Source organism: Parasteatoda tepidariorum, chromosome 9, assembly GCF_043381705.1.
Source record: "Parasteatoda tepidariorum isolate YZ-2023 chromosome 9, CAS_Ptep_4.0, whole genome shotgun sequence".
Classification (NCBI taxonomy): Eukaryota; Metazoa; Arthropoda; class Arachnida; order Araneae; family Theridiidae; genus Parasteatoda; species Parasteatoda tepidariorum.
In genome coordinates this window covers 76,389,053-76,413,250 of record NC_092212.1, presented here as the reverse complement: position 1 = coordinate 76,413,250, position 24,198 = coordinate 76,389,053, and the positions used below count along the sequence as shown (strand labels likewise).

The 24,198-nt window shown below is 28.3% G+C and overlaps 1 protein-coding gene across 5 annotated transcripts in view; it reads right to left on the bottom strand.

The window, feature by feature from the left end:
- LOC107450466 (PP2C-like domain-containing protein CG9801) overlaps positions 1–24,198 on the bottom strand; it is a 130,500-nt gene that overhangs the window by 23,865 nt on the left and 82,437 nt on the right. For 2 of the 5 annotated variants that reach the window (XR_011637650.1, XM_016066266.3), the window contains exon 1: positions 23,168–23,511. The exons of 1 other annotated variant lie outside the window; for it this stretch is intronic. Coding sequence is in view for 3 of the 4 variants with exons in the window: in XM_016066266.3 (XP_015921752.2) it covers positions 23,168–23,307 (140 nt within the window). In the remaining variant the exon portion in view is untranslated. Of the gene's footprint in view, positions 1–23,059; positions 23,082–23,167; positions 23,512–24,198 lie in introns of those variants that run through there. 2 more of the 5 variants (XM_043047875.2, XM_071185116.1) reach the window with 2 other exon arrangements.

Here is a 24,198-nt window from a genome sequence, read left to right as displayed (position 1 = left end):
ACTCTTCACAAAATGTCTGTACAGACCCCTGGTAGCGTACTGAAGGTAAGCTTGATGTAGTAAACGAAGTAGTAACGGAAGTAGTAAATGTAGTTTTAAGAGGAGGTGGTAGGGGTAACGGAAAAAAAAATAGTCACTGGAACATTTCGGGATTGTGAACACAAGTATTTATTTATCTAATTAAGATAGCTGTCCTAATGGAATCACTGCTTCAGAAAAATTATTAACATTATTGGTATTTACAAATATCTTATAGTAAGCAATAAAAGAACAAGGTGAACAGGTTTAAAAAAATTACCATGCCTCAAATTCAAATCACCACGTAGTCAAAGGATAGAATATCTTGTAATATGCTTTTGAAATATTTCAAAATCTTAAATAACAATTTTTAACAGTTTTTATTTTATATAGGGTCTTAAGCTTTCATTTCGCGATTATACAAATTTAGAAAACAAAAATTTATAAGTTATTCGTTACATTATTACAAATAGTTATTTAGCTGTTTGTTTCATTTTATTTATTTATTTATTTTTTAGTTTAAAGGAAAACTTGTGACATAAACAGGAAAGAAAAAATGCACAATAAATTAAAGCAATATATTCAAATAGAACAAATATATTTCCTTCCAAAGAATTTAGATATCTTCTTTGCACGCCAGGAAATTATTAAACCAGGAAATGCGGTTTTCCCACTCATCTTCCGGTAAATGGCATCAAAGATGAAATATTTCACACTGGAGATTAATAAATCCTCAACTAAAGATTTCCCTTAAGTAGTAGTGGCTCTTAAAATCGATCTAGTTTTGCACTAGCGGCAGACGATTCGATTTAACGGCGATCATTTTTCAAACTACAATTTAATAGTTGCTATAAATGGAATTGCAGGAGAAGGAACGGCAAGCATATATCACAATTTAATTCACATTTGCCTTTGAAACTTTGAATTGGTGAAGATATTTTACATCTAGATCAATTTTAAAAGCTTAATAGTGAAAGGAATGGAACATAGAACGATTTAAAGGTAAAAATTAAAGTGGTGAATTTTAATACAGCGCTTTAGATTGATTGGAGTGAAGACAGTCAACATTAAGGAATTAATCTCTAATGAAACTTGCGCCGTGGGGGCTCAATGGATAGAGCGTTCACCTTCCAATAAGCTGAACCAGGTTAGAACCCAGCGATGGCTGATCGATTCGAATTCCGCACCAGGCTCGCGCGAACCACAGTGTTGACATAAAATATCCTCAGTGGGAGATGAATCATGGGTTAGAGTCACCTTTCCGACCGGCTAACCATGAGAGGTTTTCCTCTTCATTTAACGCAAATGCGGTTTATTCCATCAAAAAATTTCTCCACAAAGACGAACTTCTCCCAATACTTGATCCAGGAGTTCAATTGTCGTCTGCATTGAGTTCAAAATTACAAGGATACGTAATTGAACATTGGTAAACTCAGGATTGGGTCGGCCGTTCAACGCTGGTTATGAAATAAAAAATAAATAAATAAAGATGAAATAAAAATAAAGAAAAAATATTTCACAACGGAGATTAATAAAAACCTCAGCTGAAGATTTTCAAGAAGTAGAAGCGTCGCCTTAAATCGATCTCGTTTTGGAACTTGTCGCAGACGATCCTATTTCTCTTAACTATAACTTTATAGTTACTGTAAATTTCGCCAAGCAGGAATGGAGCAGATAAATCTCTCAGTTTAATACACCTTTGACTTTGAAACTCTAGAAACCAATTTGAAAAGTTTAACTGGAAAATAGAATTTCTCATGAATTTGTAATATGGCGCATTTTAAAGCATAGCTCTTTGCTGATGGAAATAAGGATATAACAAATAAATAAATTCTTACTTTGTATAGATTTTTGCATTTAATTTTTCTCACCAAAATCTCATCAATTTTGGATACATAAATAAAGATAAAGCTTATGCAAACAATATTTACTCTCTCTGTTCTTATTAGCTTTAAAAAAAATATGTCAAAGAAATATTTTTACTTTTGATAATAAAATACACTGAGCGTTTCATAAATAAAAATAAAGAGAACAATAAAACATACATATTTAACAGGGAATAACCTAATTATTAATTTAATCAGGGTGAGTAGCCAGATTTTTCAACAAAAAGTAAGCACCTTTTAAGTACTTTTGAAGCACTTAAAAAACATTTTTAATCACTTTCCAAAAAAAAAACAACAAAAAAAATTATAGTTAGGATCTGAACAGTAATAAAAATGATTTTTTTCTATCGTTTAAAGTTCTAAATTTATGAGCATAAAATCAATAAAATTCAAAAACATTTTCACAAACTTCACATTATCAAAATTTGTTTGAAAATCAAGCTTTTTTTTCTTCTTCTTTTTTTTAATGTTTGATTTTAAAAGAACTCTATAGTGATTGATACCACCCGGATAAATTTGGTATCATACAGGTCTGTTCCTGGATAACTATCACATTAAGATGTCTGTTATGCAAGTTTATGATAATGGATTGCATTCGATTAGCAATAGAATATTTAGCGAACCAATATGCTAAACAAATGTCATTCATGGATGACTATCACACTAACCTGTTAGTTATGCAAATTCATGAAGATGAATGACATTTGATTAGCAATTTTAAAATGAATTATGTTTATTTAATGACACATTTAGCAAAGCCATATGCTTAACAAATGTCATTCATGGATGATTAATACATTAACCAGTCGGTTATGAAAATAAATTACTTTTTTATTTCATTTTATGACAATGATTTAATGACATTTAGTAAAGCAATACGATGTCATTCATGGATGACATTTGTCCATATTACTGGCAGAAAGCGTAATTGTGACACAAAGTTTTTTAAAAAAAAACTGAAAATTTTATGTTCAAAAAATCGATAAAAATATCAATTTATAAGTCACACATGTTTCATATTCAAAATAATTTTTTGAAATAAGATTTTTAATTAAATCCTTTACCATTGACTAATATCACACCTTTATAGTAAAGCGAATTTAAAAATAAACTTAGTTCTTAAGAGAACCGCCTTTTTGGATTTTAAATTTGCCTCAATATGAGCCGCGATATTAGATTTCAAAACACGTGAATATGAATTAAGACATTGGATTTTAAGTTCGCGTGAATACGAATCGCGATACCGGATTTTAAAAACCGCGTAAATGCAAATCACGGCATTGGAATTTCAAATCGCATGGATACGAATTGCGACTTACGATTTTTAAATAGCGTGAATATGAATCTTAACGTGCAACTTTTAAATCAGCTAAATATGAAAATCAAAGTTTGATATAAAAATCGCGAAATTAGTGAATTTGATTATTGACAATATCCACCTTCATCTATCAAAAGTACCTAAAGATAGTCATGTCTTATATACTAGTGAATTGGTATTTAATATTTATAGTGGTAGTTATGCCAAGAGTAATTCCAAATAATCAAAATTGCGAAGAATATCGCCGAACCAAAAGAATCCAATTGGACAAAGAATCCTATGCATGCAAACGTCTCTTTAACGGGGTAAAATTTTAGTGAATTTTGAGAAAATTTTGCCGAATTATAAGTTCTTGATTAGCGTTAGATCGTGATATTCCCAGAAAAATCACATGCCCTGCTACTAATTTTTAGAGCCGAAAAGATGAAACGAAAAACCCGGAATACAATCACCCCAGTGGCTGAACTATCAAATTAATCTGACAGTAAATTTTCTGGAGTACATATTTACTCTTTAGTTCCCTTTCATTTTTCAGTAGTTTCAAAAATAAAATAACATTTTACTACAACATGTCAAAACATCACGTTTTTCATAATGTATTCCAAAATGTCGTTCTGTTCTGATTCTTCTTCGCCATTTGTCGAGTTGAGTATGACTGAAATTCACAATTCATGTTCTTCAAAAAAGTGCAAATCGATGATGTGCAGGGGGGGGGGGAGAAACTGAGCAGGAAACAAGGTATTGTTCCATCCTCTGCTAAAGATTAATGGTTCCTATTATTACAGATCACCGATTTCTAGCTATTGGAAACGAGCGTTCCGCACCTTTGGAGTTATGTCTGTTTGTAGGTGATTTCCTGGAAGGCGATTTATAGTTTTAGGAAAAGTTGTAACATTTGGCGAAAATAAGTTATGGACAACGTTAGATTGACAGAATAGAATTTGAGAACTGTTTTACGTTTACAAAGTAATTTGATACTTTTTTCAAAGAATAGAATACAATAGTAGATAATAGATTTGACGCACATTTGTTTAAAAATGATTTAACGTGTAGTTTAGAATTCAAAATTTACAAAGTGAGCTTCGCTTGAGCTCAGGTAATTGGGTATACTATAGCCTACGTCACAGGTTGTGTTATTCCTACTAAATTTAACCCATGAACGGCATTTTCTGCGAGCCTAACTTCAAGCCACAAATAAACAAACGAAGTGTTTGATCGTTTAAATAGCTGCTCGCCAGATTTTATTGCATTATAAAGAAAAGTAATTGATATTCGATTTTTGATTAATAATTGATTTATGTGGATAGTGGCATAGAATTTAGCATTGCGTCATGGTAAATGTTATTCCTACTAAGTGGAAGTAGTTTGTTTTTTTTCATATTATACCCAATTATAAAATTACTAATGTAATTTTTAAATTAATAAGATAATGCATAGGATTTTTGAAAAAACATAATATTATGAGAAAAACACTACACGTATCGAATTGCATCTAAAAGAAGTGACGTCTCCTAAAATTAAATTAAGTTCTGCATTTTTATATTCCATAGGAAATTAATAAAAATTTATTTTCAAATTCTGAATAACTTTCCATCAACTATTGAAAAACAATTTTTAACTTAAAAGTTCTTTGGTATGCATTATTTTATTCAGCAAATAATTTCAAGGGATACAAACAGTACTTTTTGAGAAAACGATTCTTTTGGTCTCTCGAAATTGTTTTCTAATTTTCTTTTTGAGAAAACGATTCTTTCGGTCTCCCGAAATCGTTTTCTAATTTTCAACAAACAATTTTACTTTTAAGAATTGGAAGTTCGTTATTTTAGAAGTGTTGATACATAAATTCTTTAAGATTTTTAAATTTCAAATATTGTTCAAATAAACGTACTAAAATTATTAGTAAAAACACAAAAACAAATATTTAGTAACAATGCACGAGTCTCAAATTAAAATATGAGGTTGGAAATACACAATTGAAAATTGGATATCTGCAAGTGATGTCATCATAGGTAAATCGTGGTATTTATCGTATCAGAAGCAAATCAGGTTCGACACACACGCGTGACGTCGTTTCCAGGTTTCCAGCTATATTTGATTTATAGCACATGGTTAGGCAAACTCACTATACTCCTTCTCAAGTTGTAAGTACCCAATTAAGACTAAAATAAAATTGAAAAGAAAAGCTTAATTTTGGAGAGAGCAATACAGGGCGGACATTAAAATTTGTAACTAATATTCTAAAAAAAGTTTTCGAATTTTTTTCATAACGTACAATCAAATTAAATTTTTTAGATTTATATAAATTTTTTATTGTGACGAAACGCCAGATAATACACAAGGGAAATAGTAGACGTTTAATTGACGTCGAGCTAGGACAGACGAATCATAAATCTAATAATTGATGTATAAATCGACAGCCACGAAAAGATTTTAGCGAACTGAAATTGATTACTTATAGTAAGTACATAAATTGATTTTTCTAAAAATAACACGGGCTAGAAAAACGGACCATATTTTCACATTAGAAATGAAAAGTGACATTAGATGCTATAAAAACTTTCAACAATATTAAAAAGGAAAAAATTAAAATCGTTTTAGATCTTTTTTTTCTAAATCCCGTCTTCAAAATAATAATAATAAATAAAAACCTAGTAATCACCCCTTTAAAAAAAAAGCATCCAAATTTACTGTAAAGAATTTTTAATCATTTAAAACTTCAATTCGTTATTTAAAATTAATTAATCCATTTAAATCATGTTTAAGTTAATAACCTTTTTCAGTGTCTCACATTATTAAATTGATCCTCATTTTAACACTTTAAATAATGCAAAGTGAAGATGCAGTCAAGAATTTAAATCAATAATGGCAGATATCCAAAAGGCTTACAGCCAAGTATTTATCGAACTTTCTTCTTTACTTAAATTATTAAAAAGAAGAGAAAACGCGAGTCTTATTTAATCGAAAAATATTAAAACATTATTTCAAGTGAGCAATGAAAATATAAGCACGTTTACATTATCGAACGAATTTTCATATTATGATAGGGGGAAAAAATCGTTTGAAAATATACAATATTGTATAATGCAATAAAAAATACCTAACTGCAAATTATAATTTCTGCACATGTGTACAATTCTGACAAAATAACGTTTTTTTTTTTGTTTTTTTGTGAAGAAATAAACATTAAACATTCTCTTTTGTATTATTATGTATTTTTAAGCTTCGGAAATTTTCCATTTATAGAATCGCTTGCTGTAAAATAATGTTAATTAACACATCAATGTATTATTTCTTTTAAAATCGCAACAAAACACTTTGAGAACTAAATTATTTTACAGCTATAATGTTTAAAATTTAAAAACCAATTTAAAATTTTATTAAGAAAATTTACTAGAAGGAATTCGAAATCTAAAATAACTATGTATTAATTCCAACAAGCAGGCGATTGTGTCGAATAACCACTCTTTTATTATTCCCTACTATCTTCCAAACAAACGATAATTCTGCTGTCGTAAGAATTTCCCTAGTGAAGCGATGAAATAGTCTATTAGATTAAGATTGTGAAAGCGCAACCGAAGTGAAGAAATGATATGTTTGGATTTTCCGAATAAAATAAAAAGAGAAAGTGATAGATCTTTTTCCACAAGCGTCATATCGTCAAGCATGACAAACATAAAAGCACATTTATAAAACGACGCGTGATAAGAAAAAACAACAAATCTTCGAACATTTATTTCCAGATGAGAAAACTTTAATGCCTTTTGCACGTGGGAGAGAGAGCAAAACGTTCCGATTTTTTTAAAGATGATTTTGTTAAATATCATACTAGCATGTTAAATCGACAAATATGTTATTAATCTGCGTTTTTATTACAAAGTATTACGGAGGAAAAAACAAAACACGTATCACATTAACTCGCAATATCCCACTGAAACAAATGGCGCAATACGAGGTGTGTTACTTTTTTAGAACATTTAACGTAATATAAAATACATCCAACATACGCATAAGCCGAAAATCTTTGTTGTCAGGCAAATAAAATTATTAACTTACAGGTAAGTCGAATTTTGAAGAAATTACGGGGTGAACTAGACACACTAGTAATTAAGTCAGACATTCGTCGATCGTGAATAAAGATGCAACGAAACAACGAGATAGATATGAACTATGCATCCTTTACCACTTTTAAAAAGTTTCTTTACATACAAAATGTTTTTTTAAGAACAATACTTTTAATTACGTTTAGGAAAAAATAATAATTAGGAAAGATAATTTATTCAAGAGTATTTTAAAAAATATAACAAATGATATTTTTTTAAATATACCTACCGTTAAACTTAACATTTAAAGATTCTACTTAATCCTCAACTGCTAAGTTCTGAGCCTTATTATCGCACAGGTATACGAGGCCTAATGTCTGAAAGGGCCCTAAAATCATTATATATTTATATAGCGATTTTAGGGCCCCAGCAGATGGTTTATTTTTAAATTTAAAGTGCGCCACAATCATCTAGACATCTAATGACAATATATTTCAGTTTCGTGTGGGTATTATAAAATAATATTTATTACTTATTAGATCAAATGTCTGTTAAAAATATTTTTATTGCAAATATAAAATTTTCATTTCTATCTTATTTTTATATGTTTATTTACATGATATATAAGTAGAAAATACAAGTAATTAATAAAAAAAAATATATTATAATAGGATCGCTAAATTCAAAATTTTTTTAGCAGGCAATTTAAATTTTTAGGTCAAGGCTTTTAAATTTTGTGGATTTAAAGTAACTTGTATAGCCCAATAATTTAAACATCTAATAGCAGTATATTTTCTAATATTTATGGATATTTTAAAATATTTATAATTAAATCAAATGCTTGTTATAAATAATTATTTTTAACAATATTTTTTTTCAATTTCTCTTTCTGATTAATGAATATTTTAGATGCATACAATAACATTTGTGAAATATTTTACTTTTGATTTAAATTTAACTATGATATTGACATCTTTGAACTTAAAAAGTCGACATTTTCAAAAAAGGCACAAAACCGAAATTTAGGCCCTGGGCCTCCAATTTATCAGAGCCATTTTGGGCCTAATTTCCCCCTGACTGAATTTAGTCCCACAAAAAATCGAATTTAACATCTTATCCAAAAAATTAGAAATTCCACACTTTTCAACATTTTGTAGACTTAGCAATTATTTTTTTTACATTTTATAGTTTCAGAAATTTTTTATATTTAGTTTTAGTCAACTTATACACCCAACATACAACTCGAAGTTTTCGATCTCGTAATTAAGAATAAGGAGCTCTAGATTTACACCGGAATATATGGTAGTTTCTTCAAAACGAAAGGAAAAAAAAAATTCGGAAGCTAAAATACACCAAGTTGCTAAAATTAAACTGTATAAATAATTATTTAAACACAAAGTGTGGCTACTAATTTCCATGACTTAACTAAAAAGCTCTGAAAACAATACGTTAATTTCGTACCCATTTAATAAGTTCTGAAGTAACCTCCACCTGTAAAATGTTCTGTACCACCGGATATTAAAGATAAAGCTTTTTAAGATCTTGTTCGGAATGCTCTTAAATTCTGAAGATGGAAGTTTTCTTTGACTTCTGAAATCCTTAAACATTGCACCTTCAGCAAATTTTTTGATTTTGGAGGTAGTGGAAAAAAACTGAAGAAATAGCTGAAGAAATAAGTTTTAAGAACGTCGAAGTCATTTAAAACGTTAGAATTTCAGAGCGTTCCAAAAAAACGTGAAGGCCACTTTGAAACCTATTAAATGGGCATTCACATAATATTTTCAGGAGTTGTTAGATCAGTCTAGAAATTAGTAACCGCATCTTCTAATAATAATAATGAAGGGGAAAAAAACTGTTTAGAACTTAAATTTATCAAAGAGTAAATCATATAATGATTACGAAATGTAAGAAGAAATGGCAAGGCTATAGGTTCAAATTTTTTTAACCTAATCAAGTGATGGAACTAATAATAAGCTCTTTTATTTTTACAATACCATAAACCAAAGAACCACAAATATTAAAAAATTTATAACTCGCTAATTCATTGATCAATCACAATTAATCCAAATGAAAAATAATAATTAGCACTAATGAATTTAAAACAGAAGAATAATGTAATGAAATTTAAGATTGTAAGATAAAGTACAACCAGGAACACTTTCCCACAAAACTCGCTAGCGATTTAAAAGAAAATGCAAAAGAAACATTCATTCCCACGTCAAGGCTTGGCAGAAGATGCCTTAGGCTAGCCTAAGAAACAAACACGAAAAAAAAAGAAAAAAAATTGGAAAGCAGACGATTATTTTACGGAAAAAAAAATTTATTGAAAAGCAGACGATTATTTCATAGAAGCAACAGGTTTGCCCAATGACATACTACACGCACAAAACTCCACCGGAAATCACGTGGAGAATACTGAACTCATAAACACACCTTGCGCAAGATATTATTAAATACTCCGTTAGAATAATCCATCATTACTTTGCAGCCAATTAGTTTAAGTCAAAGAACCTTTTCGGTTTACTTTCGAAAAGGTAATTTGAACCATTAGCGACATAGAATAATGAGTGATGTATGTTTAAATATTTCACCAATCACATTAGCCATTCATAAGTCTAATAAAGTTTATGATGTTACGTAATAATAGCGGTCCCCTTTCTTTTTCTTTTTTTTTAAATAAATGGTACAAGCCGAAAGAAACTGTTCATAGCAAAGCAGATTTGAGAATAAGTAAAAATCTCAAAATTAAACGTTTTTTGAAAATTTTAATCTATCACCATTAATTTTTTTTTTTACTACATATTATTTTGAATACAGAACAGAACTATTATTAGCACTTACCTTATAGAAACATTTTCCTTTTATTATTATCAAAGGTAAAAAAATTAAGTTCGTTAAACGAATCTTTTAAAGCAGATGTCGTTAATCGATTCCCGAAGTTACTTTAAAAATATTTATCAATGATTAAAAACATGAACCACTTAAGCGCCCATTCCAATACTTAAAACAAAAAATTTAACGCAAAAATATCAACAACAAAAAAAAAAAAAAANACAACAAAAAAAAAAAAAATACATTTTCGCTAGTCTTCGATCAGGGTGCGTAGCCAGATTTTTCAACAAAAATAAGCACCTTTTAAGAACTTATTAATCACTTTCAAAAAAAAAAAGAAAAAAAAAGGAGAAAAAAAAACATACACAGGATCTGTGCAGTAATAAAAATTATTTTTTTCTATAGTTTAAAGTTCTTAATTTATGAACATAAAAATCAATAAAATTCAAAAACATCTTCACAAACTTCACATAATCATGATAAGAGATGTTCTGCTCATAAAAAAAAAAGTTGTCACAAGGAAATTTAGTTCATTGGTTCGAAAGTAAAAATGACACAAGTTAAAGCAAGAATTATATGATCACAATTTCATCAAAATATAAAAGTAGGTTAAAAAAATGCAAAGTAAGCTTTCTTTTTCTATAAAAGAAAACTTAAAACACAAAAATTATCCAGAACACACCGCACTAGCACAATCATAAAACTAGGTGTTATTGCAAAATGTTTCAGGATTCATCGCTGAATTATCCTCTTCAAAAGTTACAAAACAATAAGAACACGTATCTCAATAGACAATAAGACAAGATGGTATCAATTAAATTGCTTTTCTAGCATATGTCATTTTATAGATCTCGAAATAGGTTCTTTGATTGATATGTAAAAAACAGTTATTTCATATGTTTTTACCGATTGCTGATACTTTGTAAACTGCAATCAGTTTTGAATTAAGGAAGCAATTAAGATATTCTAGATTAAAATTCAATCAGTTAGTAGTCTATAGGTCAATTGGGATAAGTACGAAACATGATTGGCCCATATACAATAACAAAAAAAAAGTTAAACCAATTAACAGAAGAATTCCGAAGCAGATTAAACGAGAATGAAAGATATAGAATTTTTTTTCTTTCCTGAAATTAAAATTAAGCGAGATAACAAACTGTAGAAAGATGTAAAGATAATTTCAGAACCTAAATTTATCATTTATTTTTAAACCTATATCTTTAAAAATAATCTTTAAAAAAAAATGACGGAAATAATAAATACGAATAAATAGGAAATAAATTCAAAAATAAAAAACAAATAAATAAAGTTGTCAAGAATAGCAAATCCCGAAATAACTTCTGTTAATTAGATTATGCAATAATGGAATGCGATTTTTCTTTTCTTAATTTTAAATTAGGCATGTGTGATAAACAGGAGAAAAAGTTATTATAAATCCAAATCCTAAATCTACATAGAACCAAACCTTAACTTATATAGAACATAATCTAAACCTATATAGAACCTAAATCAGTCATTTATGTTATTGTAAAAACTTAATTTCAAAAAATAATTAATTACAACAATAAATTAAACAAAAATGCGAAAAGTGAAAAAGTTGAAATACAATTAGACTCTTCAAGTACACACAAAACAGTAAAACTATAAGCAACTACCGTTAACTGAAAATTATTACCTTTTAACAAATACAATAGTTAAATATTAATAAAGGAAAACTATTTCGCTTTAAGTATGAAAATACAGAAATCCAGAGCTTTTTTTCTCCTTTAAATAAAATTAATAACAAAAAGAGGGGATAAAAAAATTAAAAAACGACAAGATGTTTGAAAAAGTGAAAACAGGAACGATTACGGTTACGCTTAATTCTGAAAATTTGTCAAATAAAAACGAATAAAATAGTTAGTTGCACTAAAAAAAAAATTTCGAAAAATGTCCACAATTCTCTAAGTAAAAAAAAAAAAAACGCTCAAGTTATATTTTTTTCTTCGATAAAAAAAAATCTGAAATTTTCCAACAAAATGAACAAAAAAATTTTACAAACAAAAATAATTATTAAAATCTGAAAATAAACAATCGTCTGCAAAATTTTGCTCGGTACTTTTTGATGCTTATCTTTATTTAATAAACTGGGATCCACAAATTTATCTATAAAAAAGAAATCGTTCGTTTTATCAGTTTTAATTTACTTAATTCCGGCTACATCCAAAAAGAAGACAAACTAAATTATCCTACCAGCTGATGAGCATGTAATTTCAGCTACTGATTGATAACTTCCTTATCACTGAATTTTGAAGATAATTCAGTGTACTTTGGAATCAGCCGGCCTTTTTAAGATATATATCTCTTCAATAAATAAAATTATTTCCTTTATTAACCGACACAAGTATTAGTTTTTCATATAATACGATTTGATAAGATTAATCTCTGTTACAATGTTGAAAGACAGATTTAAAATTAAAAAGTCAGAAGTGGGAAAAGGAACAAAATTGAAATATCTATGAAATATTTACAATACATATTCATTTTTTCGCATTTATTTATTATTTATTTTTGAATAGATTAACAGATTTACGACTTGAAAATGCCTGTAGTTGTTGATACTGAGAGCAAATTAAACGAAATTTCTTTTTTTGCAGTAATTTAATTTAATTACATTTACAGTTTCAAAAATGACGTTTTTATTTTCAAGAACCGAGCACTGAAGATTTAAAATTGAATATAATTTGAATATGATAAAATTGAATATAATTTTTATTTCAAATTTGAATACGATTAAATTGAATATAATTTTTATTTCAAATTTGAATACGATTTAATTGAATATAACTTATATTTCAAATTTGAATATGATTAAATTGAATATAATTTTAATTTCAAATTTGAATATGATTAAATTGAATATAATTTATATTTCAAATTTGAATATGATTAAATTGAATATAATTATTATTTCAAATATGATTAAATTGAATATAATTCTTATTTCAAATTTTTTTTCTTAAATAAATTAATTTCAAATTTGTTGTCAATTTATTTTTAAGAAATACCTTCTGTTTTGTAAAATATTTGTTTTAAATGTACAAAAGTTGTTTTTCTTGGTTTAAAATTATTACAATAACATTTAATACCGTTGATTCGGCACGCAATTTTCGAATAAAAAGGATTCAAAATTTAAATAAGCATTTTTTTAATTTATTTCATTTTTGAAAAAAAAAAATTCTTTTTCTTGCAATAAATTAATTCACGCGTTAATAATTTTTTTAAAAAAATCATTATTTTCCACTCTTTTTTTACTTTTTAGAAATTTATTTCTCACAGTTTAAAACGCTTTTTTTCTGTAGTTTTTGAGGGTTTTCGGTAGTTTTTCGAGCGGCACAAAATCGAAAACGAAATTTTCTTCTCTTTCTTTTTGAAGTAAATTAATTTAAAATCTGTCAATAATTTATGCTTGAAAAATAGCGTTATTTTTTTTAAAATTTATTTTCTGTAGTTTTAGAAATTTGTTCCCCATGATATTTCTTATAATTTGATTCGATAATTTTCAGTATCCAGGTTTAAATCTTGAAATAAACTTTATTTTGATTGTGAATAGTCATAAAGAATCATATTTTAAAATTTAGCTAGCTAAATTTTATACTAAATTAAAATTAATACGCAATAAATATTTCAAAATTAAGATACATATTTACGACGGAAAAAAAATAAAAACATTTTGTTTACCTTATAAAAACACAGTACTAGAAAACTAAATTTGGAGTTATAGAACGAATTTGATCGATTTCTTTAGTTTATTACCAATTCCTCTTTCAAATCGATCCCAATTTATTATACCATAAAAGCATATTTATTTATTCGAACGTAAAAAAGCGAAATAGAATAAAATAAATACCTTGCACTAGGATTTTATAGTATACTCAAATCAAAATGGAAAAGTATCGGAAAATACTAGTCGTAAAAACAAACAGAATCGAAAAATAAAGTTACGAAATTGTTTTATAAGAACAGACGTTTTGATAAAATAATGTCAAGGACAGGAATTACGCTTTCAGAAACAAAAACCATTACGAAGGACAAATTTGTTTTTGAAGTCTTTGACAAAACATAATACGTTCTGACAGTCAACAGTCGTTTTGAATTTTAGAATGAAATAGAATTTTTTAATTTATTTTGAAAAAAACTTGTCCCCTCTCTGCTGCAATTTTTCTTTATTTAAAAAAATAATTTAGGCATTGTCGAAATTGAATTTATGACCTAATTCCAACAACGTGCAGTAATTGAAGATTTTTCGAATTCTTGATAACAGACTTATCTATCGTGTTCCTTAAGTTTCGTGTTCCTTAAGTTTAAGTTTTAAAGCACGTCTAGTTTGCCCGATTTAGCCAAGCTAATCCTTGGTGCGAAAAATCATCAATCATAAGTCTAAATTTTAAAGCACGTCTAGTTTGCCCGATGTAGCCAAGCAACATCCTTGGTGCGAAAAATCATCAATCATAGGTCTAAATTTTAAAGCACGTCTAGTTTGCCCGATGTGAACAAGCTACATCTTTGGTGCGAAAAATCATCAATCATAAGTCTAAATTTTAAAGCACGTCTAGTTTGCCCGATGTAGCCAAGCAACATCCTTGGTGCGAAAAATCATCAATCATAGGTCTAAATTTTAAAGCACGTCTAGTTTGCCCGATGTGAACAAGCTACATCCTTGGTGCGAAAAATCATCAATCATAAATCTAAATTTTAAAGCACGTCTAGTTTGCCCGATGTGAACAAGCTACATCCTTGGTGCGAAAAATAATCAATCATAAGTCTAAACTTTAATGCTCGTCTAGTTTGCCCGATGTGAACAAGCTACATCTTTGGTGCGAAAAATCATCAATCATAAGTCTAAATTTTAAAGCACGTCTAGTTTGTCTGATCTAGCCAAGCTACATCCTTGGTACGCTTTAAAATTTATACTTAAAGAACACGATAGATATGTCCGTTATCAAGAATTTGAAAAATCATCAATTGCTGCACAATGTTGGAATCTTGGGAATAAATTCAATTTCGTCAGTACCAAAATTATTTCCACCTCACTAACATCAGCTCATTATGATTCCCCGCAATCTTGTCTCATTCATATGAATACTGATTCCCTTGCTAACGACGTTAGTTTCTCCCCACCTCTCCATAGCGCGTGGAAATGCAATGAATCCTGATTTGCCCCTCTTGGCCACTGTGGTTTTTCTTGTTCTGTTTTACATCTTTTCTCGTCCTGCAGTGTGGGCTGATCGTAAAGACACGGTTTCCAGTAGAATACCGAGGTCAAGCATCACTGGCTGTGATCAATAAGCGGGTGGATGGCCATTTTGACCAGCCTGCGTAGGAACCGAGAATGCTCGGAATCGGTCATCGTCAAATTGTTCTTCTAAAGTGCTCGACTTTGCGCGCAGGTCGGCAGGCTACCAAAACAGGGGAGTCATCCCCTCTGCAGAGGATTAAAATGGCGATGGCATGTCTTCCATGTCTGTTTCCCAGACCGTCGCCAATAGCCCATTGTTCAGCTCTAATGCATCGTAAATAAAGTACATACCTACATCTTTTCTCTCTCAGATACTGTGCTTTTCTAGTTTTATTTCTCATCTTTCGTTGGCAACTTTACGGTTATTATTTAAAATCCCTTTTGTTTTGTTTTTTTCACTCACATGTGACGAATCTTGAAAATGGACGCCTATTTTTGAAGCACTTGAAACAAGTTTTTGAAGTGAATGAAGTTTTTAATCAGGTAATAAATGTCATTATTAAAATAATCAACAAAAAAAATAATATTTTTAATAGGAGTATTAGCATTAACGCTAATTATTTGAAGCTAGAGATTAAATATAATTAATTTTTAATATAATTAGAATTTGATTTTATTTATAAAATAAGTAGAATCGAAAATTAAAGGAATAACTTTCAAAATCGTATTAAAAGAACAGACGTTTGATAAAACAATGCCAAGGGCAGAAATTACGCGTTTTGAAATTAGAGCCATGACAAAGGACAAATATTTAGTCATTGACAAAATATTACATTGTTTCGACAGTTTAATAGTCGTTTATAGTTTTGAGAAACAATATTTAATAGGATTTTTAATGTATTAATTTTAATTACACCTTTTCCTTTATCTATTTTATTCCTTTTTTAGAAAAAAGATAAGAAAAAAACAATGAAATATAAATGTGCCAACTAAAATAGTCAAGAAATAATAACTTTGTAGGAATATATTAGTATCAACGCTAATTACTAAATGTTAGAAGTCAATAAATATAATAAGTGGAATTTCTATACAATAAATAGAATTAAATTCTACTTTTAAATAAGTGATAACAATTTAAAGAATGAAAAATAGAATTTTATCTGCATTAATTTATTTGAATAAAATTTATCCTCTCTCTGCTATTTTTCATTTTATTATTTTTTTTTTCAATAATGATTATGAGAAAAATAAATATGTCAACGTTAAAATAGTTAATCATCGTTCATGCTAATTATGAAATTTGCGCAAAATAGCAATATGAAAAAAGTCAGCTTTGTAAAAAATATAATCGCCTATGCAACTTTTCAATGATAGAAAAGGTACTTTAACCAATACTTTCTTGAAGAAAGGTCTAAGCACAGGTTACCATAAACAAGAAATTTGATCCTATAGTAGTCTAAAATGACATCTTTCACAGCCTTTCATTAGCCCGACCGTGGTTACATAATTCTTACTTCATCATTCCCCACTGAGCAGAGCAGTTTATGTTCGTAACGTCGGACTACTAAAATGATCCGTGCTGAGGCCTTCTCCCTTCTCTGTTGCTTCAACGCTGCATTGTTTGAAATCATAAAAATGAGTTGAAATTGAGAAAAATTTATTAATTTTACTGAAATTTACTTAACTAGAAAAATCTATCGAATTGGCGATGTTTTTAAGTGATAAATAATATTTTAAAACTCTACCGCCAAATAAAATATTTATAAAAAAAAAAACTACTCCCAAGTGCCTTACACTTAAGCAGGGGTCTTTCCAGACATTTTGTGAAAGGTCCGTTCTTGTAAAATTGTGAAAAAAATTACTCGTAATTTGTGAATATAAAATGAACGTTAAGTCACATTCTTTCAACCAGGGTCCGATTTTGTGAATTTGTGCAAAGAGTCCGTATGGTAAAAAAAACTTTTTCAAGGAGTTTTTAAATTGTAAAGACATAAAAGATTATGCTCAACACTGTAAATATATAATTAAAAAAATTAAATTTCCAAAAATAAACAGCAATTGCTGTTACTAAATTAGAGATGCAACAGACAAATATTTGGTATTTAGCCTATACTGCTGAACGCAGAATATTCATTTCGGACGAGCAAAGGAAGAAGCGTCTGCCGAAGACAAAACTTAATTCGTTTACATGTCTTTCTTAAGGCAATAATTAAATACTCAATGATTTAATTCGTGTTTTACTCTTTGTCATTACTNGAAACATTAGATAAGATAATAGAAATATTATTTAATTAATAAATTAAAAACACCTTTCCACCCTAGATCGTGTCTTTGTTATTGTGTCAATGACAAACATCTCGAATCTTTAATCAGCAAGGAGAATTTCGTTCGCATGTATTTAACAAAGAATGCCTTATTATTTGCAACAGCTAACTATTTATCGCTTCATAGAACAATTCTTTCAAAAACGTTTGACAAAGATGTTGGCAGCAGTTGATTCTATTATCGCCATTGAAATATAGGGACAAATAAAATAAAATATACATAAATATTTGGTCTTAAATTGTGTTTAAGACTTCATTTGCATATACAATTTGTACTTAATCAGTTTAAAAGGAATAGGATGAAGAATATATTTAAATGATAATGCTGCCATTTATTCAGCTTTTTAGTTTGAGTTGAAAGGTATAAAATTTTTACATCATTTTAAAGAATGTAATTTTACATGACAAGGTAAAGTATTTGGGCGAATTCGGTCTAAGAGAAAATGAGAAAACCAATTTTAAAAATTCAATTTTTCAGGTACTATTTAACCGATATCGTTCACATTTTGTTTTTTTCTCTTATAAAATTGCATACTTTAAAACAGTGTATAAAATTGTATACCGTACAATTCAAAGTTTTTTAGACTATTATTAAATAAAATAATAAACAATAGGTATTTACTATAAGTTATTTTTTGCATGGAATAATTTTTGGGTAAACTAATTTTATAATAGGGGTACAATACAGAACCCGTTATCCGGAAATGAGAAAACCGGAAAACCAAAAAACCGGAACGAAATTCGATAAATTTTCCCGCAATTTTTTTAAAAAAATTTTTTTTTCCTCATAAGATTTTAGGATTTTTCTTTCTTTTTTGAAAGATGTTTACCTTACCATCATTTCAGAAATAATCATTAGTGTATTAAATCATCGTTTTTTCTTATTTTTAAGATTATTTCCAAATATTTTTTTTTTTAGTTGGGTTGATCATTTTTTGTTGCATATCGANATAAAATAATAAACAATAAGTATTTACTATAAGTTATTTTTTGCATGGAATAATTTTTGGATAAACGAATTTTATAATAGGGGTATAACGAATATTCCGTCACTTTTCGGTATTCGGGCCCTTTTGCCGAATATTCGGCAAGACTTAATTCTGCCACTTCTAGGTAAGACAGATAACTAGTAACATAGAAAACTGAGTTTTTCAACGTCTCAATATTTCAGAGCAAATATTGTTTTTTTTTTTTCATGTTTCCCTTTGGATTTTCTTCTTATTAACTTTTCTTTCTATCAGCGTTTTTATTAAAAAAAAACATTCTTTTTAAGAGCGTTTTTAATGATCGCTATTTTTTTATGATCATTTTACGCTTAGGGCTCATAATCAGTTTTCAAAATGTTTTCGAGTCATTAAGCTAAATATTTTCACAGTAAATACTTAAGAAAAAAATATGACTAAAAAAATTATCAACGCTTTATTAACAGCCTTATTAACTTAAATAAGTAATTTTCAAAACGAGCGAGTTTAAGATATTTGTATTAACAAAGCTAAACAAAAATCAATCAACGTTTTCCTTATTGTACAAAATAGGTTCTTGTCATCAATTTCCAAGTGCTTCACAGTCACATGACTAAAAAATAAATATCTTAACGTTAATAAATAAGGCTAAAAAAAATCTGTCAATACTTTATAAACAACCCTATTATACAAAGAATAATATTCATGTTCGCAAAATCTGTTAAAATTCGTAATAAATTTTTTAAATTATCTTCCGTATTTTCCCACCGCAAAACTGGAAACTGAATAAATAAACAATGATTGTAAATGTAAAAAATATTTATTAACTTGTTTCTAATTATAAAAAATAAGTTCTCGTAATCAATTTTCATGTGCTTTACAGTCACGTGACTAAAAAATAAATATCATAACATTAATAATTAAATAAAGCTAAAAAAAAATCTGTCAATGCTTTATAAACAACCTTATTATACAAAGAACAATATTCATGTTCGGTAAATCTTTTAAAATTCGCAATAATTTTTTTAAAATATCTTCCGTATTAAACCGTATCCCACGAAACTGAATAAATAAACAATGATTATAATTGTAAAAAATATTTATTAAATTGTTTCTAATTGTAAAAAATAGGTTCTCGTATTCAATTTTCACGTGCTTTACAGTCACGTGACTAATTAAATAAAGCTAAAAAAAAAAAAAACCTCTGTCAATGCTTTATAAACAACCTTATTATAGAAAGAATATTATTCATGTTCGGAAAATCTGTTAAAATTCGTAATAATTTTTTTAAAAATATCTTCCGCATTTTCCACCACAAAACTGAAAACTGAATAAATAAATAATTAAACAAAAAAAAAAGGGAGGGAATTACATTAATCAAAAATCAGCCAACCATTTTCTAACATCGCCAATATGCAAACTAACTTTCTCGTTATTTTAAACCAGGAACTAACATCTGTTAAACAGAGATAAATGTCGGAAATCCGTTCGACCGAATTTATCAGAAGCTCCAATCGACGGTTTCATTGTTAATCGACTGTACAAACAGATTTTCTGAGCGTGTCATCCAACTCCGTCCTCGTGTTTCGGATTTTCATTGTAAAAATTAAAACAGACATTTTATTCTCGTCACCTAAAATAAATGTTCTGCTTCAGTAGTAAAGTAAAATATACTAACAAAATGTCGAAGTTTTTATTTTCGAAGCTTATTTTGCAATTTTTGAGGCTGCGAGTAAATTTGACGGTAAATTAAAAGAACGCGACCTTTACAGAAGGGGACACATGAAAAAAAAGTTCCATACTTTAATATGCAGGGGTCTGTCCAGACATTTTGTGAAAGGTCCGTTTTTGTTAAAATTGTGAAAAAATGACTCGTAATTTGTGAACATAAAATAGACGTTAAGTCACATTCTTTCAACCAGGGTCCGATTTTGTGAATTTGTGCAAATAGGGTCCGTTATTGCAAAAAAACTTTTTCAATGAGTTTTTAAATTGTAAAGACAGACAAGATTATGCTCAACACTGTAAAATTATAATTAAAAAAAATTAAATTTTAAAAAATAGACAGTAATTGCAACTACTAAATTAGCGATACAACATACAAATATTTGGTATTTAGCCTATACTGCTCAACACAGAATATTCATTTCGGATGAATAAAGGAAGAATCGTCGGCGGAAAACAAAATTTAGTTCGTTTACATCTGTCTTTCTCCCCCCCCCCCTTCTTGAGAAAGGCTTATTCGATTAACAAAACAATAATGAAGATAAACAAATTTCTGAAGGGTCCGATTAAAAGATAAACTATTTTGTGAAGGTTCGTTTTTAAGTTAAAATATTTTGTGAAGGGTCCGTTAACGGAGCCAAATTTCTTCTATGAATGGGGTTCGAAATCCCAGCGATGCCATATTGATACGAATTCCGCACCCGGCTCGCACCGATTACAGAGCTGACATAAAATATCCACAGTGGTAGATGGATCATGGGTAAGAGTCCCCTTGCAGCCTGGCTAACTGTGGGAGGTTTTCGTGTGTTCTCCTCCATAAAACACAAATCAGTGTCAGTTTCATCAAAAAAGTCCTCCACGAAGGCAAATTTCTCCCAAAGCTTGATCCAGGTATTCCCTTGTCTTCTGGCTTGAATTCAAACTTACAGGGCAACGGAGTTTAACATTGGTGGTCGTAAACCCAAACAATTAGGTCGGCTGTTCAACGAAAGTTATAAAATAAAATTGCGAAAAGAACAATATCAATTTATATCAAAAATTCTAAGTCAAATACAGAGAATTGTATATAATGTTTACAAATATGCACAATATTTTCGAAATAAAAAAGAAAGTTTGAAGTTTTGCATACTTAGCTTTTAACAGGAAAAAAATTAATTATAGTACAAGTCGATTATTTTTCAGATATTAGTTTCAATAAATGGTAAAAAATTAATTATCTAAAAAGGAATGTCTTAATTAGTAATATTTAATTTAAAAGCATTACAAATGTTAGCTAAAATTTAAAGAAAAAGAAGTCATAATATTAATCGTCTTTTTATTATTTTATTTTTCTTAACCGTTCCACCTCTTAAAAGTTCAGCTTCTACTGTTCTAAAACCCTAAATTTAAAATAGAGCCATTGAAAGAACAGAAAATACATAATATTTTGTCAAACATTGACATTATTTTTCTGTTAATCTACAGACTATACAAACATTCTTGCATAAAATCACAATGTATTATAGAATTCATAAAGAATATGTAAAACACGTACAACGAAATCACGAATTTGACAAGCATTAAGTAGCAGATATATATACACATTCTTGCATTAAGCCTAAGTTATATAAAAATCCTAAAGAAAAAATTATATGCAAATAGATATGGCAAATTAGCAACGAAACAACGAGTTTAATAATACAAAGTAAAATTTAACGTGCATATACAGCAAACTGAACGAGGAAATCTCAAATTTTACAAAACCTCATGTTCTTGATTCCCCCAATAAAATTTTGAAATTATTATAATAATAATAATATATTCCCCAAGCTTAGTTGAAAAGATATGTTATTACCAATACCGTAACTATTTATTTGAATAATAATAAAACGAATTTTCAATAAATGAATAATTCAAATTAAAAATAAATCATTAGATCTGAAGCTATACATCCCACAAAGCAGTGTTAATTTCTTAACTCAGATTTTAACAATATTATGATGCAATCACAAGAATGCATCAGTAAAAAGAAATTTAATAACTTGGAAAAAAACTTCCAAAAAAATAAAAATAAATTTCAACGATATTGTTCCATACCGCACTGTTACTAATTATACTAAGGTAAGAGTTATTACTAAAATACAGTTACATGACTCAACTATCAAACATTTAAAAAATTTAATAACTTCAGAAAAATTTTAAAGAAAAATTTATTACTTTAGAACAATTAGGTAACAACATATTTTTACTGTTATGTAATTTAGTTATCAGTAACAGTTAGTAATATTTCAATATTTGATATATTTAAAATAAAATTCCAAATAACAAACCCATTTAAATTAAGTTAGTAGTTTTCAACAAATGTTTACGATTTCGGACATTTGGAAAATAAAATAACTTCAAAAATATTCCGAAAATACATTCAAATTAAGTAAATAGAACACAAATCTTAACTGTATCAGTAACAAGTTACGAAAATTAATAACTTGGAAAAAATCAGAATACACATTTAAATTATGTAAATATTTTATCTGTTACATAACTTAGTTATCAGTCATACATTTCAAAGTTAAATAGATTTAGAAAAATAGCGAAAAAACAAAGTTTATGACGGATCTATAGTAAAATAACTCATTGGACGTTTCAAATCTATAGATAATATACGATCTAATAGATAAAATCCAAATTAACATATTTAAAATAGGTAAACATACACGAGAAATTTTTACTGTTTCGTAACTCAGCAACCAGTCATACATTTCGAACGTTGAGTCGAATCATACACACAGCGAAGTGCTTTGTTTACAACCCGCAAACGATTTTCCCACAAACCTCAAAAAGAATGAAAAAAAAATCTGAACTTACCCATTCAAATACTTCTGAATGAAGGATTCCTGTGGCGTAGAGCCGGGATGAGTAGTTGGATTTTTTTCTAATTTAGAATTATCCGTTTGATGAGGTATTTGCCTCAGTAATCCAGCGATTTTCTCCCTTAGCGTTGGCATGGCGAAAGAGACGCCACAATTTTCGGTTTAAATCGAAGAGAATATCACGACGACACTTTCCCCTGGTGACTTCTTCTTCAACAACCCTACTGGACTCTATCGAATGTTTTGATGCTGCATCTCTGAGAGAAAAACACCGCACAGAGTTGCTTTGGCTCGGATTCGAAGATGCAAGAGGGATCAAGGGTTGCTTTGAAATGAATTGTGTTTGATTTGGCGCTGGTTGCTTGGCTTGAAATTTATTTCCATCCTCGCCAAATGAAACAGGCAAAATCAATGGAATATTGAAGATAAGAAAATAAACATTAGGTTGAGCATTTTCTCATAAAAAGTCGAATTGAATTAATATATTTTTATGTATTCAGTTTAAAAATATGCGCATTTTCTCATATAAAAATTTTTTTGTGATAACATAATGCTTTTTCAATTTAAGTTTTAAAAATTGAGCATTTTCTCATGAAAAAGTCGAACAATATTAATATATACGTATTTTTAAATTCTGTTGTAAAAGTTACACATCTTCTTATAAGAAGCCGAACGATGTTAATATATATTTCTTAAATTTAAAAGTTACGCATTTTCTCATAAAAAGTTAGTAGAACTGCATGAAGATATATTATTTAAATTCTGTATTAAAAGTTGCGCATTTTCTTATAAAAAGTCGAACTGTATGAGGATATATTTTTTAAATTCAATTTTAAAAGTTATGCATTTTCTCATAAAAAGTAAGTAGAACTGCATGAAGATATATTTTTTAAAATTCTGTATTAAAAGTTGCGCATTTTCTTATAAAAAGTCGAATTGTATGAAGATATATTTTTTAAATTCAATTTTAAAAGCTATGAAACAATAATAAACATAAACAAATTTGTGAAGGGTCCGATTAAAAGA